Here is a 19,334-nt window from a genome sequence, read left to right as displayed (position 1 = left end):
TACGTTTGTTTACTTTCTACAAAATGTAATCATGGCTCAATCCCAAAAAATATTGGTTGTAAAATAACAGAATTGTTCTTCCCAGAAAAAGTACAAACATCTGGTCACACTGTAATATGGTACTCTGAGAACCAATTAGCAAAAAGATTGCGTGAGCTCTTTATTTCAACATTTTGCTTTTTAGAACATTAAAGATGCTTGAATTCATGTGTAGCAACATGTTATACTAACTAAAGAGAAACAAACTGTGGTTTGGCTAAGCTCCCAGTTGCATTTCACATGTTGAAATAATATTTTACTGCTTAATACAACAGTTGTGCAAGAGTTGAAACACTCACTGTTTGTGACCAATTATTTTGTTAAAATGTCATATTTGTACAAGGGGTTTGTGGGTAAAATATATTTCTATTCTCATTTTTCTCTCTAAAAAAAAACTACTCTTCACATGCTGCAGCATTAAAATCACCCCAGTTTAGGAGCTTTACTGAAAGTTTCTTTCCAAGTTGGATATGTGAGACTTGAGGGTGTGCTTGCATTTTTCCCTAATTGGAGCTTATTTTAACACACCTGGACACACCTTCCACTTTGCCATTTGACCTTTTTGTGAATTAAGACGGCAAAGCAGAGTTTGAGTTCATCAACCCTGCGGTACATCGTAGCAAGGGGAGGCTGCACCATGACTAATTAGTAAATCTCACTTTTCTCTAAGGTGAAAAAAATGATTTCCTTTGCAGGGCGGTTGGGGGTTGATGAGTAAATACCCACCTGCTCCAAGTTGCAGTAACCTAATAAGTCTCTCTGGACTTTGAAAGTGAATATTTCATATTTCACTGATCTCCAACAGCTTTTCTGCTTGTCTTATATTTGACTCCCCATAAGCCATCTAAGATGGGTAAAGGGGAAACACAGACTGCAGGGTCTCTTTGCTGCCACACAATGGCGTGGAAAGGTCAGGCCTAATGAAGTCGGGGGTGTGACCCCTAGTATTCAGTGACTTTGCATGGGCCTCCATCGTACCGCTGCAACCATGCCGGTTAATCCCTTTTTGATCCTAATTGATAGGCATTAACATGATCCTTATCCAGGAGCTGTGTTTTGTCTTCCACAGCCCTTCTCTCTGGGTGTCGGTGACACAAAGTGTGAAAGCGTTAAACCAAATGTGAAATTGATATTTTTCATGTTTGTGTGCTTAAATTCTGGCTGTGTTTCCAAACACTCACACAAAAGTGGCCAATGTTCAGGATCTGCCCTTTGAGGCTCTTAACAAGACTTAGCATATGACCCCTGGAATCCGACTGTGATGTGAATGGTACCAGCCCATTTCCAGTTTGTTTTCCTTGGAGTCCTTTTCATCTTCATCACAAGGTGATTACCGCCTTTAACTGTTAACTAATGACCCTCTTTAAAATGTTTTCACTGACTTTGAGTCAGGACCCATATCAATTTTATGACTGTGCAGATGCTGCATTTCCAAAGGGCAGGAGTTGTACCAGCTCCTTCCAGCTTTATCTTGGTGACTTTCTCTGTTTACATTCAATAATCTTCATCCTGCAAACACAATAACCCTTAATTGAATTACCAATCATTTATATTAATTAACTGTTCCCTGGTAGTCACTAGACCCTAATGAAACACTTCATTGCTCGTTATAGCTGACCCTTTAGTTATACTCCAGTCTAGCATTTTGTTGTCTGCATTAGTTAAATATATTGCACCGGTCTACAAGTTTAACGTTGTTCTCACATCTTTGTTTGAAATTCACATGAGCCAGCAAATTCCGCTTTGGTCTTTTTCAAAATAAATCGTTATTTAACTTTTTTTTTTACAAATGATTTCTACATGCCAGGTGTGAGTGATCAACAATAATAATGGAAGAGATAAATACATAATAATACTTAATATGATTAACTTTTCATGAACTCTGTACATTTTTACAAACAAGTTGCATAAAAATTGTTTGGATTTTTACGATATGACTACGATTTTACGATATGTAAAATAAGGACTCGGATTATTGGGGTGATCTGAAGTAAAGAGTTTGATGAATAAGGATGACTTAAACATTTTAAAAACCTAAATGATCTGTTGAATCTTTTAATTTACAATAACTTGGTCTTAAAACTCAGTAATAAAATGATTACTACATTGGTACATGCACGGGTCTAACCTCAAAGTACATTCAACGTTTATTTTTTCCCTTATTCACAATAAAAATAACAGCGAATGCCTGACGTCCTGCAGAGGATTGCTGCTAAACAGATTGTTGTGAATACCTCAAAATAGAAAAATAATAACTTCATAAAAGGCATACTTTGAGAGAAAAATAAATTAAATTGTAACCTATTATCTGTTTTTCAACGTAGACTGAGCACATTAATTGACCTGTTCTGTGGATGAGTTCCCATTTACAATTCTCCACATATTTGACTTATATTATGCATCTGACACTAAGTTTGTGTCTTTCCGTTTCCTGATTTCATTTTTTTTAAAGTGTTTTGACTGATTGCTGTGTGGTTTACCCTCAAAATTAATAAGTACTATGCGATAACTGATATGACAGCTGCTGTGACTAGGCATGATTCACATATTTGATACCATTGATCTGCTAAACAGTAACTGTTCAAAAATGTTTTGCTCTCTTTTAAGATGGCCCAACATAAATGTTTAACAAATTTCCCCTTGGGGATGGCTAAAGTGTATATCTTTCTATCTGTCAGTGTCCTCCATGAATTCACATTTTCCCAAAAAGTTGTTTTTAAGCCTTTATATGGCCAACCATATGTGCTCTTTTTTTCTCATCATTCTCAAACCTGCACAATTAAGAAGCATGTCTTTCCATTGTGCTCAGCAGTGTGCAACAGCCCACTTCAGCTGGAAAATGCCAGGTGTCGCGTTGGTTCTTGTTGGTTTCACACAGCGACTTGAGTCCCTCCCTGGAACGCGGTTCCCGGGTCTCCATAGGATTGAATGTTATTTCCAGCTTGTTTGTTGCAGTGAATAATGAGTACTCTGTAAGGCCTGATGACATTATTTGGTGATTGCTATGGAAAAATAACTCATTATGGAGTGAAGAAACTACAGATTGGGACTCCGCTTGTGTACTTCACTTGACTGGCACCACCTGCCCTCTATATGTCACACTCACTTCACTCACCCCACGGTTGTGAAACCGAGCTGGTGTCTGCCAGTTATATGCAACCCCCAGCAGACGCATTTGGGTTGGACTTGATAATGCTTTTGTTATTTAGATTGTATTTACCCATAAACAAAAGATTAGAAGTAGATGATGTACAGGATTGAGAGCTCTTTGAAAGTCAGACTCAGTTTGCAAGAGGAAGAGATATCTCTCTCTCCCCAGTGTTGCTCTTCTTTACTGAGACTGAAGGAAAGTTGAGAAAGTCGTGACATTGGAAAGAAAGTTCTGTTTGCACTGTATTTATTTCTATGCGTGTGCTAGTACGCATGATTCACTGGACTGTATCTGTCAGATGTTGGGGCTTGACCTGTTGCTGGAAGAGTTTTGTTTTTCCCTCATTTTGACTAAAATATTTCAATAACATCTTTTGGGGATAGACATTTAGCAGGGCAGGAACATGGTGTATACATATGGAGTCTTGTATGAGGTGTTTGCTTCAGTTCTGGCTGTGCTTGTGAATCTCTTCCCTCTGCATTTGGTTTTTCTCTCTAGCTTACCTGCTTTTAAAAAGTAGAAAGTTGTTTATAAATATAAAACAGTTTTCTGTTTATAAGATCGCCTGAGCAACTTCGAACATTCATGCCGGCGTTGCACTGATATAACAAGTTCTAATACATTAAGTAAAATTCACCTCTGTATATAACAACTGATACCTTCAGTGTCTTTCTGACCGCCACATATTCAAAGTATTATGTTACTTTTGCATAATTTACTAGTAAATTGTAATTCCGCATTCTCACCTCCAGCATCGCTTTCGCGGCTCTAACATCTTGCATTGTCTTCTGGTTTACAAACCTTTTTCATCAATAAATGCAAAGCTAAAAAGAACTCGAGAAAAGACACACAAGCCATATAATCTTTATTTGTGCATGTTAGAGGGTTGACTTTCTGTTATAAAGGAACCAAAGCAGGTGTAAGTGTGCAGCATCGATATAAAGAACCTCCAATATGGCTGACAACTGACTCTCCGAGCCAAATTTACTTTAAGTCAAATCCTTGTTTGAGTGCATTTCTATAACGCTAATCTTGAGCATTTACATGATAGGTATGTGCCTCATCTCTGAAGTTTGGAACTTTTCCTTTTTTTTAATTTGGTATTAACAAGCTTTATCCCAACTACAGCAAACAGATCACAGCACCTCACCTGCTTCAGTGTATTATCTCAATATTGTTTTTCTGTGAACTCGTCTCCCAGAAATGACACAGATGAAGAAATCCGACGCAAAATACTTGCAGGATGTTGCTGCATATCAGCAGGGATGAGAAAAGCTTGATGACATGTGTGAAGTAGGTATTTTAAGACATTGAAGTCTACAGTAATTTACACTCTTCTCCAGATATAGCTGTCAAGAATCATACTAGTAGACTGCCATTCATTTCATTTTTAAGAATCGGCTCATTTACATGCCATTTGACCATTTTGGTCACCATTTTGGAGGTTGGTCCTGTTTTGGTGCAAAACCACAGTCATTTTACTTATTGCAGTGCTTTTTCTTTTTGATGCATTTCACTTTTTTTTTTACATTTATCTATGGATTAAAAACACAACAGAAAGGCTTTGATATTTTATGAATAGAGAAAATTAAGTTGATAGTTAGGACATAGATAATGAAAAGTTTGAATGCAAACTATAAACGGATTGCTGGTCATTGAAATGTGCTACGTCAAACCTGGGATACTGTAAATGTAAGACTGATGCAACATTTAAGAAGATATTAAAATTACATGCATTTTGCAGCACTTAAAATCAGCTTTACATAACTTCTCTGTAATTTGACGCTACGAAGAGAAAATTTGTCTTCAGGAGTTTTACCTTGGATGATCTGTGTGTCATATTCGTATATCTCATGATATATTAAATCATCCATTTGTTCTGGCAGTAATATTAATTTGGATTTCTTAAATCCACCATATCTACATTCAAAGTTAAGATGAGGGGTCTATCTGAAATAATGAATATGTACATTAAAATAAAACTATTATGCTGTAGCTGGTTATATTTACTGTGAGTGGATGGCAGTGAATTGGTTTCCAATGATTGGTGGATAGACCGCCAACAAACGGTTCTCAAGATCTTGAAGTTTAATATAAAATGTACACCTAGGGCACGTTATTTATGGTGTGTTCACATTGTATGTTTAGGAGGTAGTTTTGTACTGTCTTTACATGTTGTTGTTGTTGCTTGACTTGAGTTTTCAAAGCTGGTCTCATATGGGCCGGCTACTCTTAACTCCTCAGCGGTGCACATCTACTTTCTCCTGACAAAACCGTTCAAGATCAAGGGCAGCATCACCTTTGGCACTAATGAGGTAGTTTATTTACCAAATTTCCTTGTGGACTGTGAGAGAAAGACAAGCCATGCATAGCAGAGCACATAATCAGCGTTGCCAAAACAGAGCTCCAAAAGCTGCGAGTTGTACGTTTTGTGACAGTAACGCCGTGTAGCTTACCTGAAGTACCTGCATGTTCAACATGTAAACCCGTCAAAGAGGCTGCTGAGGGGAACAGGCTATCTTATTAAACCCTCAAACTGCATTTTACTCCTCGAAGGAAATAAATAAAGACTTCCGGACTGCAGATTAGAACTTTTAAGGCTTTTTTTATTTTTATTTTCTAGATACTCATGTTGATTTCCAACTTTTATATTGATCTCTAGTCAGGTTTTCAAAAACCCAGATGATTATGTCACTATAGCACGATTTGACAGCAAGTGGCTGAAGACTTAAACGATAGTCTGTATGTGTGCGGTTATTACTGGATATTAACAGAGTAGAGGCAAAACGGCAATATACACATGGAAATATTGTCAACTCTGAAATAACTTCCTCTCAGTTGCAAACAATGTTAGCCCACACATGCTCGTAATATTCTGTGTAATGCCGGCGAGCAGCTTTTTCCATCTATAATAGAGGTCTCGTAATTGGCATTTTGATTTCTGAGGGTTTTCAAGGCAACATGAGCTGCAATTAGACCAAATCATCTGTGCCCAAACAGCAGCTGCATTGGTTTGAGGCAGAGGGGGGGCGAAGGAACAGTCAAAAGTCATGACTCCTTGAGCAAAACAGCTTTGACAAAGCGGACTGGGCTCGAGGTGAAACTAACCAATACATGACAGACATACAGCATGCAGGCTATTTGAGGTTGCAAATACTGCTAATTGGCAATCAACCTAATGTGACACACCTGTGTAGCAACAATGCTGATTTCAAAGTAAAGTTAAAAAAATTATGTTTTGGCCAACACTCGTTGGCTTTTCTTTAATTTTTTGGTCATGACTAATGTATTATCTCTTAAATTATTTCCCTTTTTTATTGACTGTATTGTATTAAAACCCCAAAACTATCTGTTCTTTTCATTCCCATCACAAATCTTACCACGGTGGTAAAACACATATTAGATTAAACTGATGAAGAGCCTCTGGGCATCGGTAGTTTGCAATGATAATGATGTATGTGTGGCACAGTCCCTTATTCGGTGCACAGCAGAATTCCATTTCTGCACAAATCCGTCATTGATTTGCAGACCAGCTCATCAGAGCCCGTGTACACTGCTTTATTTGCTTATTTAGATTGGCTTCCAATCGCTGCGTAAATGTGTGAGGCTTTACTGTATGTTGGCTTATCTGTCCAGCCATCCCATCTATTCAAACAGCGTTCCTTTCATTTAGGGCTGTGTGCTGGCTGGCTTCTTTTTTTTTTTTTTTTCCTGGGACCTTTTCTGTTATTTTGGGACCAGATGGTGAGGGGCACGGAAGCGCCTCTTTTGTCCAGGCGCCCCAGTGAAAAGAGGCTGTCCTCCCTAATGTAATCAGCGGCACCGGAAGGGTCCATTTTGGCCTGTGAAATAAGACAATCGCGTCTGGACACATCTAGATTACAGAAACGCAGAGTTCATCTCCCGACCCTGCCCCCTTTGACCAAGGCCCTGGCATGGAGGATCCTCATCTTTGATCAGTGGAGGGTGGAGGTGCTGATCCGACCTCCTGGGGGCCAAAGGCCACCCCCCGCCCCTCCGCCCTGTTTACCCTGCACTTGGCTGCTGTTGACACCTCCTTCCGGAAAGAGCCAGGGGGTGGTGGGTTGATTTGGGCATGGGGGGGGATACCATGACCTGTCTAGACACCGTTACTTGTTGCCCTGGTGTTGCCAAGGGGACGTTATGAACTTTGACCTCAAATATAGTTGGTTAGGAGCCACTGTGGTCATTCAAGGAAGACTTTTTTTTTTTCTTTATTTAATTTTAAGGGTTGGGGGTGGGGAAATGAGGCGGGGGTATGGATGTGACCCACATAATACACAGCCTGCTTTGAGCGACCACAAGCATGAATTTGTTGGCAAAACTTCCATTTTTATATTTTATTGATTGTGTGACGTGTTTAGATGTTCACAGGACGTCAACACATTTGTGCAAAATGGAGAACAATATAGCTGGCGTATTCCTTGGCCTTCCAACTCTGAAACCAACTATTTTACTTTCATGAGAATGTTATGTATGTTTGCTTTAGTTGATCTGATCCCATGATGACACTTTCGGAAGGACGGATTTTTTTTACATTTTTTATTTGACATTCTCACACTACGGAAGTCATGCTGTTTTGTGGTTCTTCTTGGTTTCTTGCTTCAGATACATTTTTGGACATTTTATTTCTCAAACGCAGTAAGTAATCTTTGATTTTGTTATCCATTTGATCTTGTGACACAATATACGCAACAGGCAGTTTGGGGGTAAAACAAAGCCAAATATTCTTACATTTTTATGTATTTTATTTTTGTTGAGCCAATGCAAGTTTCTATAATTTTTAATTTATTTTATTCTTTTACCATTTTTGGAAATTGTGATTTTTTTTGTTTCTTTTTTTTTTTTTTAAATATTCCAGTAGAGGAAAGTTTTGTGTAGCTCTTCTCTACCTGCAGTTATACCTGCATAATTTAATAAAAAAAATGATTTGAGAAGATTAGATATTCAAGCTCGAAAAAGGAATAATAATAATAAGCAGCAATGCAAACCTCAGTCAAAATCTTTGTTAAAAAAAACAAAAGTAGACATAACGCCGACATACAGTATTGATGTATACTATTGTACGAAACACTGTACTGGCCTACTATTGATATTTAGTATTTTGAATATAAACATTCAAATGTCACATACCAGACATGTCTAGAATTATAATTAATATTTAGGAAGACATTGTGTCCCAATTCTTTTCAAATTGGCAGAAAAACTTAACCAGTGTATTCGCTCATAAAAATATTTTGCCGTGCGTGCAGCAAGATGTTGGTGTTCGTATTTATCGCCTCGTACTTTCTTTACCTAGAGTCCCTGGGTTTGGGCATGAACCGAAATGTAACCCAATGTGTCGATTGGCTTTGATGTCGAGGCTGTTCCTCAGGAGTGGGTGTAGTGATTCCACCATCATGGCCGCCACCACCAACCCCGCCCTCTCGCCTGCCACTCAGGAACAGTTAAAATGGCAGCATGCAGCAAAATGAGTGAGAGGGAGAAAGAGAGAGACGCCCACTACTGTGAGCTAAGGCACGGTCGACTGAGCCGCAGCTCGCCTTGTATGCCAACTCCAACTGAGATGATTATTTTTGGTGTATTCGGCCGTCTGAGAACAATGTAGAATCTAAAGAAGTCTAGACAGGTAGATTGGGCGGAAATCAGTGAAGGGTTAACCTCTTTTGTCACCGCTTTATCCAAAATCTGTAACTCACGATGGTGCTCTATTTGTCAGGATATATAGAACTAAACTCAGCCGTATATTCCTCTTTTTAAATGACTGAATGTTAAAAAATGAAATCCATCCGAACATCGTTGCCGGAACCATGGCTACTATTCAATTCCCGGTACAAATGAAGCCAAGTGGAAAAACCTCCATTTTCAACATCTGGATACAGTGCGACCATTACTACAATATAATGTGAATGTTCAAAATGTTGAACTCCTCACCCAGGTCTTTGGCACGCTGCCATTTTATTCCAAAAATGTTCGGTTGTGGCAAGCGCGGGCCCTCGCTGATTATCACAAAATGTTCTGCTTTGTAGCTTCTAAGAGCTTAAAAACAAGCTATTTATTCATATACTGTATATGTGTGTATGCTGTAATGCGTCTTAGTTTAGGTCGTCAGCACAATGGCCATCACATCATTTGTATTCTGAAGTAGTGTAGAACAGTATTCCAGCAACAATATTCATTTTTAATGTAGAAAGAACAAAGTGCGATGATCACTGAAACCCTTTGCTCTTAGTCAAACAGCTCAATGCATGTGCTTATTATGTCATCTACTTAATACCAATTAAAGGCTATACGCTACACCAACCCAACGCCGTTTCAATGAGCTAGAAACCCATTTAGAAGGGATCACAGAGCGTAGATGTGTGTATCCAGTCTCGATAAACCGTCTGAAATTAGGTAATACACCCAATCATTTCTCTTTGCAGGTCTGGCTGCCACTTCATAACAACTCTATTGCAAGGCATCCCACATCCAAACTGGAGTGAGGAGAATTTTAAGGTAAATGTCCAAATCCTCTATTTTTAGGTCTTCCTACTCACACTGAATGACATTTTATTATTGGCTCTTGGTGTGAATATGTGTCCCCCCCACCCCCTCCTCCTCCACTCCCTTCCCTCCACAGTGTAGAGAGAGCTGGTGGTGGACTAGGAGGAAGATGTCATGCTAAGGATGGGTTTTGGTGATGATGTTGCTGCTGTTGATGCAGCATCGAGCTCTCACTTTGTGCCTCTGTCAGTTATGATGCGTAACCACAAAGTGAGTGACAGGCCAATCCCCGGGGAGAGCAGGGGGCCTGAGGTGAGTCAGATGTATCCTTGACCCTGTCGAGCTGTGTCAGCAAGCAACACAAACTCTGTAACAAAGGCCAAAAATGGCATGACTGTACATTGTACATCTTAATTTAGTATATAGAAAGAGGAACCTCGGAAACACAACCAACTTGACTTTTTCTGTCTAAGAGAGAAGTTTTTTATTGCATAAACTCCTCCTTATGAATTATGAAATTATAATGCAGCATCTCACGATACAGCTCCACCTTTTTATATCGTTGTGCATTTGTTTTCTCCGGAGTACTGAATGTTTTTAGAACCGGTCTCAAACATGAACCTGGTACAGATTTTGGTTTATTTTCAACATTGTTTACTTCAGTGAAGTAAACAGACACACTACTAAACACCCAATGGCACTTTAAACTTAAAAAACAAGATGTCAGAGAAAGGTATTATTCCTGTGCCATTCTGTGCAGTCAGATGTTGTTTGTAAAGCTTGTTTAAGTCAAGGTTTAACCCATTTTAACTCAAATAGCCTAGATTTTAAACGAAACACTTGCAGAGTTTTAGGCAGCAGCAAAGTAGACGTTATGACTTGAGAAAACCTACATTAGGATCTTTACATTATACCTTATAATGGCTAAACAGCTGGAGAATCAGTAGTTTCCAAATGCAACATCACAAAGCTGGAAGAGGATCTAACGTAACAGTTCTGTCATTTTTAGACTAATAAATACGTCCCACAAATGTTATCCATGCTTTGGCTGGAATGAATGACTAATCAGTGCTTAATAAATGTTTCTTCCAATTCAAATGATGTGAAGAAATTGTGGATTGCAACATTATTTGTTTTATTCATGCAATGCTCATCTTGTTTTTGGTGTTTCATATTATTTGTAATACAAGTTTAAGTGTGTCTTATTATCATTATATGTAGCGATGAAACGGTTGATTCATCTATTAGTTGAACAGAAAATGAACCTACAACAATTCTGATAATATATTCATTAAAGTAATTTATCAATCAATGCTTTTCTCTGTTTTGTCATCATATGTTTAATATATTTAGATTTCTCTTACTGTTGGTAATAAAAAAAGCAATTTGATGTACCTCATGCTTTGGTAATTTATGATGGCCATTATTTTTTTAACTGTTTTTCTTTGTTATATTATCGACTGATTAATCGAGGAATGATAAATGTAACCAAAAAGCTAATCGTAATGAGAGTAATCGGCAGATGCAGCTTTTTGAAACTATCTCCATTAAATGTGTGTTAAAAATGAACACAAGCTGTTGAAATGTTATGGTTTAAAATGATAACAGCTTTGTTCAGTGGATAACATGGATATCATATCAGTATATCATGGAGGTGAATCAGAAATTAAACGGTAACGAGAGTAATTTTCCCAACGGCGTCCTGAATGTTGATGTGATCTTTCTGAATGTAACCCAAGTATAGTTTAGATATGAATACTAACTTTTTAATGTCATCTATTTTGTGTTACCCAGACTGTTTCAAGGTGTCCAAAAACACAAGAGTAATCTTTTTACAACACAAACATGACTCGGTCAGTGTTGACCAGAAGCTGCTTATAAACTACGTTATAAACAACTTTGTGAAATAATAAAAAAGAATATTTAATGTTTAAATTCAGCCCCTAAAGCACGAAACCTCCACTCAAGAAAGCAGATACGAGTTACATGAGGGGAAAAGCACATGGGGATTTGTTTTTCCTAAATTTTGTGAAGTGAACAAAAAGAATCTTTATTGAAAAGTCTTGCATTTCTTCACAAGGGTCGCTCAAACACGGTGTGTGAAATGAGAGTTGCCTGGGTGTGACTTTTCCAGAAAGCATCCGCTGGCTATTGTCTGCCTAGTCAACTTCTGCAGGCCCCAGTGCCCCGACTTCCATACATGAGAGATCAAGGGTTACCAAGGTGCTTTTGAGAAAGGAGGGCTCAATGTGAGAGGGGACAAACCAGTCCACAAAATACTCATTTCCTTTGCATGTTAGGTGCCCTAGTGGGGATTCAGCCGGGGTCACTGACACAACCACTGGGGTGGAGTTTTTTCTTCTTCTCCCCATCGCTGTTCTTAATGAAATCTGTTGCTTGCCTCTCCGTCGGCTTGCAACAGCCATGCGGTACAGTACGTGGCTCGATAATGTACTGAGTTTGCCCAAAAGAAAGTTAGTTCAGACTCTGGCTGTTTATCCGGTGCCAGACAGAGGCAACTCATGTAGAAAAGGTAAAAGTAATTCTGTCCACCTCTCATTCTTGCCTGAAAGTTCAGTCACTGAGCCACGGCATTAACTTGTATTCTAACAAGATTAAAATATATTCGTCCTGGGGATTAGCATAGTTAGGTGTCCCTTTGCCTCTTTTTTTTCCTGCACTGGTGCGGTGACAGTGGGCTTTGATCTGTGTTGCGAGGCAAGAGTCCTGGCTTGGACCTAGCCATTCGAGTGCCAAGTGTGAAATTGGCCTGATGTCATCCCCATTCTTCACCTTTTACATCTTTCACCACTTTAATTATGTTTCCGCCACAAAGCCTAGGCACCTCTGAGCAGATTCCACTCTGGCCGTAGGAAGCATTTAGAAACTGGGTAAATGACACAGTAGGGGAGGGGGAGGATGGTAGGAGAGGTCATAGCAGGATGGGGCCCTTTTGTGTTTAGAGGTAGACATTGATACTTTCCTGATGTATCCTCTGCTCACTTCCATTTTTTTTACAGCTTGAGAACTTGTTAGCAATATACTCCTGAAAATAACTTTTATTCCAGGGTGTTTTTTTTTCTTTTCACAACTTCTGCACCCTATTCCAGAGGAGATGTGTCTCCAATGTTAGGTACCAAGATTACTGATGATTTCTATATCTGTAGTATGTTGTGTTTTCACAGCAATGCAGGACATTTCTGGTAACAAGACAAATTATTCTCCAATAAAGGCCGGTTGCTCCACGACGATGTGCTCGTTGCGTGCCGTACGGCTTCAAGCTATTGTTCGTGCATCGGTGTCCCGATCTGAACTTCAGGGAGCTTCTCTGCCGGTGAATATTTCGATGACGGTTCCTATTGATGTGCTTGAATGAAGGACCAAAACAACAGGGGGATGTGTGCATGTGAGGAGGAACAAAAATGAACGGGGACGTGTGCGTGCCAGGCAAGAATAATAAATAATAAAAAAACAAACAAGTGATAGTAAGTTGTGGGTGTATGAGGGGAGGGAGCGTATGAGTTGGTAAGAGAGAAAGCTGTGTGTGGAGAATGAGTTACTGAAGGGGCGGGAGGGGAAAACCAGCCACCTGCAGCCATGACAGGCTTTGACCTTCATTGCTCTCTCTCTCCCTCCCCTCTCTCTCTCGCTCTCTCACTCGCTCTCCTTTCGACTCCCATTTCTGCCTTGTGATAGAAGCTCTTTTCAGTGGCGGCGAGGAAGACTGACCGTCGTGACGACAGCGCTGGGAGCAGCCCTGCTCGCTCTAATGCTAGTCACTGGCCGTTAGACATGCCGTTCAAAGACTAGCGGTGCAAGTATGGAAATGCAGATAAGGCATTGTGGAGGAAAACATGCCTGGGAATTGTTCAAGGCTTTCCCTTGCATAATGTGGGGATGCTTTCGCAAATGTTTTAATCTCAAAACCCATGAATTTGATCCTCCATGAATGTGTTCCCGCACCGCCCATAGATTGAGTGGGTGTTTGCATTGAAAGGATTGTCATGCTGTGCAAATTAAGAGTGTTTGTGATTACGTTTGTGAATATTTGGCAACATGTATGTGTTTCTCTTTTCTAAACTATTTTGGCTAGTAATGCATGATTATAATGCCGTCAGGAGCTCTGCATTGATTGAAGGTCACACTTAATGCTTCATGTTTTATTGTTTCTGATTTTTTTTTAATGGAAATATGAACTATTTTCTTCACGTAAAGATGCAGCAAGACTTGTTTGTGTATAATATTCAAGGTTTATTTACTCTTCTTTTGCAGTTTTCAGGAGGCAGTTAATTACACAATTAATACATGATACAAATTATGTACATTTATACCAAAGAATACTTCCAACATAAAATAAAAAATAGCATTGTATTCTACAACTCTGTGTTGTAATTTTATTTAAACATGTTCATATATAGATAGATATACGCTGATGAGTAAATTCATAATGTCGTACCAGCAGTTTTCATAAAGGCATTCAACTTGACTAGTCTGCATTTGAAGTAATACTGCTTCTCTGATTCGGCACAGTTCTGTTTCATACAAAGTTCACACTTGAACTTTAAGGCAAAGTGTGTTTCTGTTTGGTGGATTTTAATTCACACACACTTTTTGCAGATACACAACAAAAACACTTTGAAAGGCAAAAAGTCCACAATTTGGTATGGATACAGTCTAAAACTTAGCTCGATCACACTGCTGTCGATAAAGACCAAAGTTTATAAACACAGTTATTTGCCCAAGTACAACAAATTGCAGCTTTCATGCAAAGGCCCCATAAACTATTTTCATTCACAAGGAAAAAAATGGGAAAAAAAGAAGTTATTGCAAGATAAACAAGCAGTGTAAACACCTCAGATATCTACTCTAAAGCAACACTGGTCCTTGGATAGATTTTTTTTCTCAATATAATCTATATAAATACACATATGAAGTCCTTTCAACAACGATAAGAGATTTCCAACATTTGTAATACAGTCACTGACGGATTTGCCTTTTTATGATAAATGGATATGTAATAAAACTGTATATAGAGAAAGATTTAACAAGAACATCCAATAACCTGCTTGTACTCTACACTCGGAGTGGTTGTCGTCATTGTCTTTATGCTACAGAGTTGTTCTGTGACTTTATAGGCAGCATTATAGCCTCAAATTCAGTTAGCTACAAAAGAAAAATGGATATTGCTAGTTAAAAACTATAATAGCTGCACTGATGCATTGGTATAACGAAGGGAACACGCACATACTATTTGTTTAAAGGCTAGAAGACGACCACACACACAAGCAAGGCGTAACTTAGCATTTTAGTTAAGTGGCGTGTTAGAAAAAAATCGCTACCTCTCATGTCACGTATGATAATAAACTGTTCCTGTGATATTTCTCTTTTTTTTTTCTTCATCTTTTAAAAAACGTATCAAAATTCATTGTCTGCCCAATTAGGTCTGCAACTGCCTCTCACAAAAAAAAACAACAACCACCTTCCTCATGTCCGCTTTGACATTAACACACAACCAAGGAAACCAACAAGCGTGGAAATAAAACTCGTGTTAGCATTTATTTAAATTCACAGTAGCCTGGATGCAGCAGAAAAATATTCTTTGGACTTCAGTTTGTTCACTTCACTGACTGATCGAAACGTCAAGTGCCAGTTAGTTCAATGTGAAACGATGACAATCATGGATAGCAGAATATAGGCCTATAGAAAAATGATGTGTGTAAGCATTTGTACCTCGGAGGGGGCGGGGCGACGACAAACAATGAAAACATACCTTTATACAACATCGTTTATAGACGTGATATTGCAGAAATATCTTATTTTTTCAAACAATTTATGCTGGTATACTCTACACTGGCCCTTTATTCGATGAAATTATTGCATTGTAGGCTTGAAAAAAACCTCCCATATAACGAAAATCCTCTATAGTATTCCTATAGGGAACTATAGAGACCTATGGTGTCATTAAATATTCATGTGGGGACATAAGTAGTCCAATGACCTTGTTTTTTTATTTAGTATTTCTTGAATAGTGGGTCAGTGATTATAGTGATATTGATATAACTTTGTGGTATTTGTATGTGGCATCTTTAAATATTCCTGTCGGTAGAGTTTTGCAGTGATAGCTCTATAAAAACAAATCTATCATAGGAGTACTATAGGTTCTTCTTCGTCAGGAGGCTGCTGTGACGTCTCCAGGAAATCAATCGCTGTCTGATTTTTCGTCCTTCGACGAGACGGTGGCGTGATTGTACAGTCCCTGTGCCATCAGGTGCAAGGCCAGAGAGTTCTTGGGGCCGGTGGCCTTCTTGATTTTCGCCCTCTTGTTCTGGAACCAGATCTTGATCTGGGACTCGTTGAGGCCCAGCTCCTGCGCCAGGTTCTGCCGCCTCTGCTCGGTCAGGTAGCGGTTCGTCTGAAACTCCGTTTTTAGTCTTTGCAGCTGCTCTGCTGTGAAGGCCGTCCGTGGTCGCTTGTCCTCCTTGCTGGTCGTTTTCTTCTTTGGTTTGCGAGATCTTGGCCCTGTAAGGGGTGGAGAGATTTTTTGGGGGGGGGGGTAGAGGGGAGGAAGAAGTAGATTGGTTTGTCAGTTTGAAAATATCGTTATTATTATTATTATTATGGGCAATTAATAAAAAAGCATGCATGCGGTAACAAGGCAAACAGATTAACAATAACTTTAGAAATAAAATTTAAAAAATGCAATTATCAGTTTTTATCATTAAATGAATCAACCCATGGATAGTCTAGTATTTTACTGCTTTACATTTAGAATAGAGCCTTCACATTTATATGAAACAGATGCGTCCATAAAGTCTATAAGACAATGTAGATTTTTTTCTCTCCACTGATTGTAATCCCCCAAAACCAAGAAAAAGTTCCCAAATGTCTCCGCCGACATCTGTTGTCATTGTGTGACCGTCTGTAGAAGTTATTATTTTGATTTGTTTTGTATAGAAACCAAGTCACAAAATAAGTTTCGATTCCCTGAGGCACATTTTTTGGTGGCAAACTTGTTAAAAATGAGGACTGATTGTAAAATGTTGACACGTCCACTGAAGAAAACAAGCAAGAAGCCAAACCTCCCCTCCTTCCCTGTTTCTATTCCTCGTCCTCGCTTACACACATACGCGTAGCCTACACACACACACACACACGCACACGCGCACTTACACACGCGCTGACGCGCGCACACTATGACACTGCCTATAGTAATAAGGAATTATTAACCAATAGGAAAACACTGGGCAAAAACATCCCCGACACATCCCAGCTACTGTTTTGAAATACAGGATTCAGTTCAATGCAGCTACTTTGCATTTTTGTTTTCGTGGGCCACTTGAAAGGCTCCTCAATGGGCCAACGTGAATGGAATTTGAGCAGCACACATTAAAAACACGTTCATTTTCCATCTGGATAGAGGCCTATTCGTTGGAGCTTTGCGCTTAGTGTTTGGTTCCCTCCTCCAAACTGTGTGGAAAACATTAACGACAACGACATGATGCAGGCCGAACCTTTTATACTGATGAATCAGCCTCAGCGTGTGTGTGTGTGAGTGTGTGTGTGAGAGTGTGTGTGTGTGTTTTCCCCCAAGCAGCCCATATACAAACTGTGCAGCTCTACAACTCGTAGTAGTCGCCTACGCCACACCATACAGCGTTACATAATGCATGAGAACAAGTTGTACTCCACTTTTCATAGACTCTAAGAAAAATACACTGATGTTAACTTTGCTACAGGCTGACAAGTTGCAGCGTGAGTTTCTTTGTAAATACACATGAGAAATAAACTCAGTATCCAGCATATACATTAGCTGTGTGAGCGTCCATTGTGGAAAAAAAAGAACAACAGATGTATATTTAATTCATACCAAACACAATAACGCTTCTGAGGAGCAAATGTATTTATTTTGCAGACCTGCAGATTCCCTGGAAGACACTCAGCCTGTCAGCGATAATCTTTAGTATATGTAGGACCCCAGTATTATCATATTCATAACCCGAGGAAATATACGAGACGATCTGCCTGAATGGGAATACTTTGTCAATGAAAAAATGTGCGTAATAGCAAGAAAAAAAGTGACTGTTTTTCGTGTTTATATGTATGTTTGCGAGTAGTTTAAATGAAAAAAGAACATTTAAATTAGACTATTTAAAACCAGTATTTTTTTCTTTCTCTTTTGCATTGAAAATAGGCCTCTTCTCACCGAAAAGCCCATTTTTAAAGCTCGTGTTTATGTGATAAATTCCTCAAATTGTACGAGGACATGTTGACGTGTAAAGCCTATAACGGGATTTTTTTTTTGCATTAAATATTGTAAAAAATAAAAAAAATAAAAAATCCAAATAGATTTTCTTTTCTCTATATTACCCAGCGTGCGCTGCTCGGCACGGTTCGCCATCCTCTGCTCGGGAGAAGTCGGTCAAGGCATCCGGGGTCAGTGTTACGGGCTATTTCAGGTTACCGAGAACACGGTTGTAGTAAAAGCGCATGCACGGTGCCACTAACCTGAAGAAGGCCTGTCCGAGTACCGGGTGCAGTAGACCCAGGCTGGCCACAGCATGGACTTAGACTTAGACGCGGCTGGGTTTGAGCTGGCTTGGGAACTGTCTGAGTCTGAGCTTAGGCACTGGTCTTCCCTCTCCTCGCGGGCTTTCAGGGGCTCCTCGGCGGCTATCGCGGGCTTCTTGCTCACGGTGACCGTGTGCGGAGTGGAGGTCCCCTCCGCCGGCACCGTGTTCCCCACCGGCTCGGTCTGAGGGCCGTCGCGGTGGCCGTTGTGGCTCTCCCGCGACGCCAGCAGGCTGCTCTCTTCGCGGGGCGCGCCTCCGTCCTTTTTCCGTCCGAAATCCGGCCGCAGGATGTTGTCGATGAAGAAATTGGTGACCCGGTGAGGGATCTGCGGGTTCCCCGGCGCCTGTAGGCGGGGAAGGATGGCTCTGTTGGATTCATCCGCCGACTCCTGCCGCTCCACCACGTCTCTGTTGCCGCGATCATTTTCTTCCATACTGATTCACTTCCCCCCGCTTTACTCTCTTTAACCCCTTTGTCGCTCGCTCCGCTGCAATAACAATTCGCAAAAAAAAAAGAACTTCAGGGAAATTAGATTGTAAAAAAAAAGAAGAAGAAGAAAAAACAACTTCACGTGTGGAGTGTATATATAAAAAATAAAACTCAGATGCTAGTGGGTGCCTTGGACACCATGCAAAGCCTTGCGATAGTGTCCTCTGAGAAAAGCATACTTTTTTGACATATATTCCCTCAATCTCGGGTTACAACTGATATCGCAGAGCTAAAACATTTGCGCAGCATCCAATTAAGTGTTATCCGATTTCAGTGCGCTCAGTAATGCCTACACCTAAACTAAACTAAGGGTAAATAAAGAGGCTCCTAAACTGATGCTCTAATACTCTCACTCTGGAGTTTTGTTCTTATTTTCAATACGAGCCCCCCGAGTGACGTTTTCCCACCGTCCTCCCAGACACGTGCCTTGGACCAATGGGATGGCAGAAACCAGGCCACGTGACGCAGACTCCAGAGCAGTCCACAAACGCCCATCCTCGCTTTGGTAAAAGGGAAAGAGTCCTGCACGGAAGAAGCCTAATTTAAATCCAGTGCATGCTTCCAGATACTCCCAATA

At 39.9% G+C, this 19,334-nt stretch overlaps 1 protein-coding gene across 1 annotated transcript; it reads right to left on the bottom strand.

The window, feature by feature from the left end:
- Positions 1 to 13,940: 13,940 nt before the first annotated feature.
- On the bottom strand, positions 13,941 to 19,100 carry en2a (engrailed homeobox 2a). The gene is made up of 2 exons (XM_068581583.1): positions 18,203 to 19,100; positions 13,941 to 16,216 (listed from the first exon to the last, which is right to left on the bottom strand). The coding sequence occupies exons 1-2, from the start codon at positions 18,699 to 18,701 to the stop codon at positions 15,897 to 15,899; spliced, it is 819 nt and encodes a 272-aa protein (XP_068437684.1). The 5' UTR covers positions 18,702 to 19,100; the 3' UTR covers positions 13,941 to 15,896.
- Between the last annotated feature and the right edge of the window lie 234 nt (positions 19,101 to 19,334).

This window comes from Clinocottus analis, unplaced genomic scaffold, assembly GCF_023055335.1.
Source record: "Clinocottus analis isolate CAN_PGR_092001 unplaced genomic scaffold, fCliAna1.0.p SCAF_18, whole genome shotgun sequence".
In the NCBI taxonomy this organism is placed as follows: domain Eukaryota; kingdom Metazoa; phylum Chordata; class Actinopteri; order Perciformes; family Cottidae; genus Clinocottus; species Clinocottus analis.
Note: the sequence above shows the minus strand (reverse complement) of the source record. Positions and strands in the feature narration are given on the sequence as shown.

Excerpts from the sequence above, each read along its gene's own strand:
- en2a (XM_068581583.1), bottom strand. The coding sequence starts at position 18,701 with ATGGAAGAAAATGATCGCGGCAACAGAGACGTGGTGGAGCGGCAGGAG. Across the intron at positions 16,217-18,202 it reads CTCGGACAGGCCTTCTTCAG|GGCCAAGATCTCGCAAACCA; the intron begins GTTAGTGGCACC and ends CACCCCTTACAG.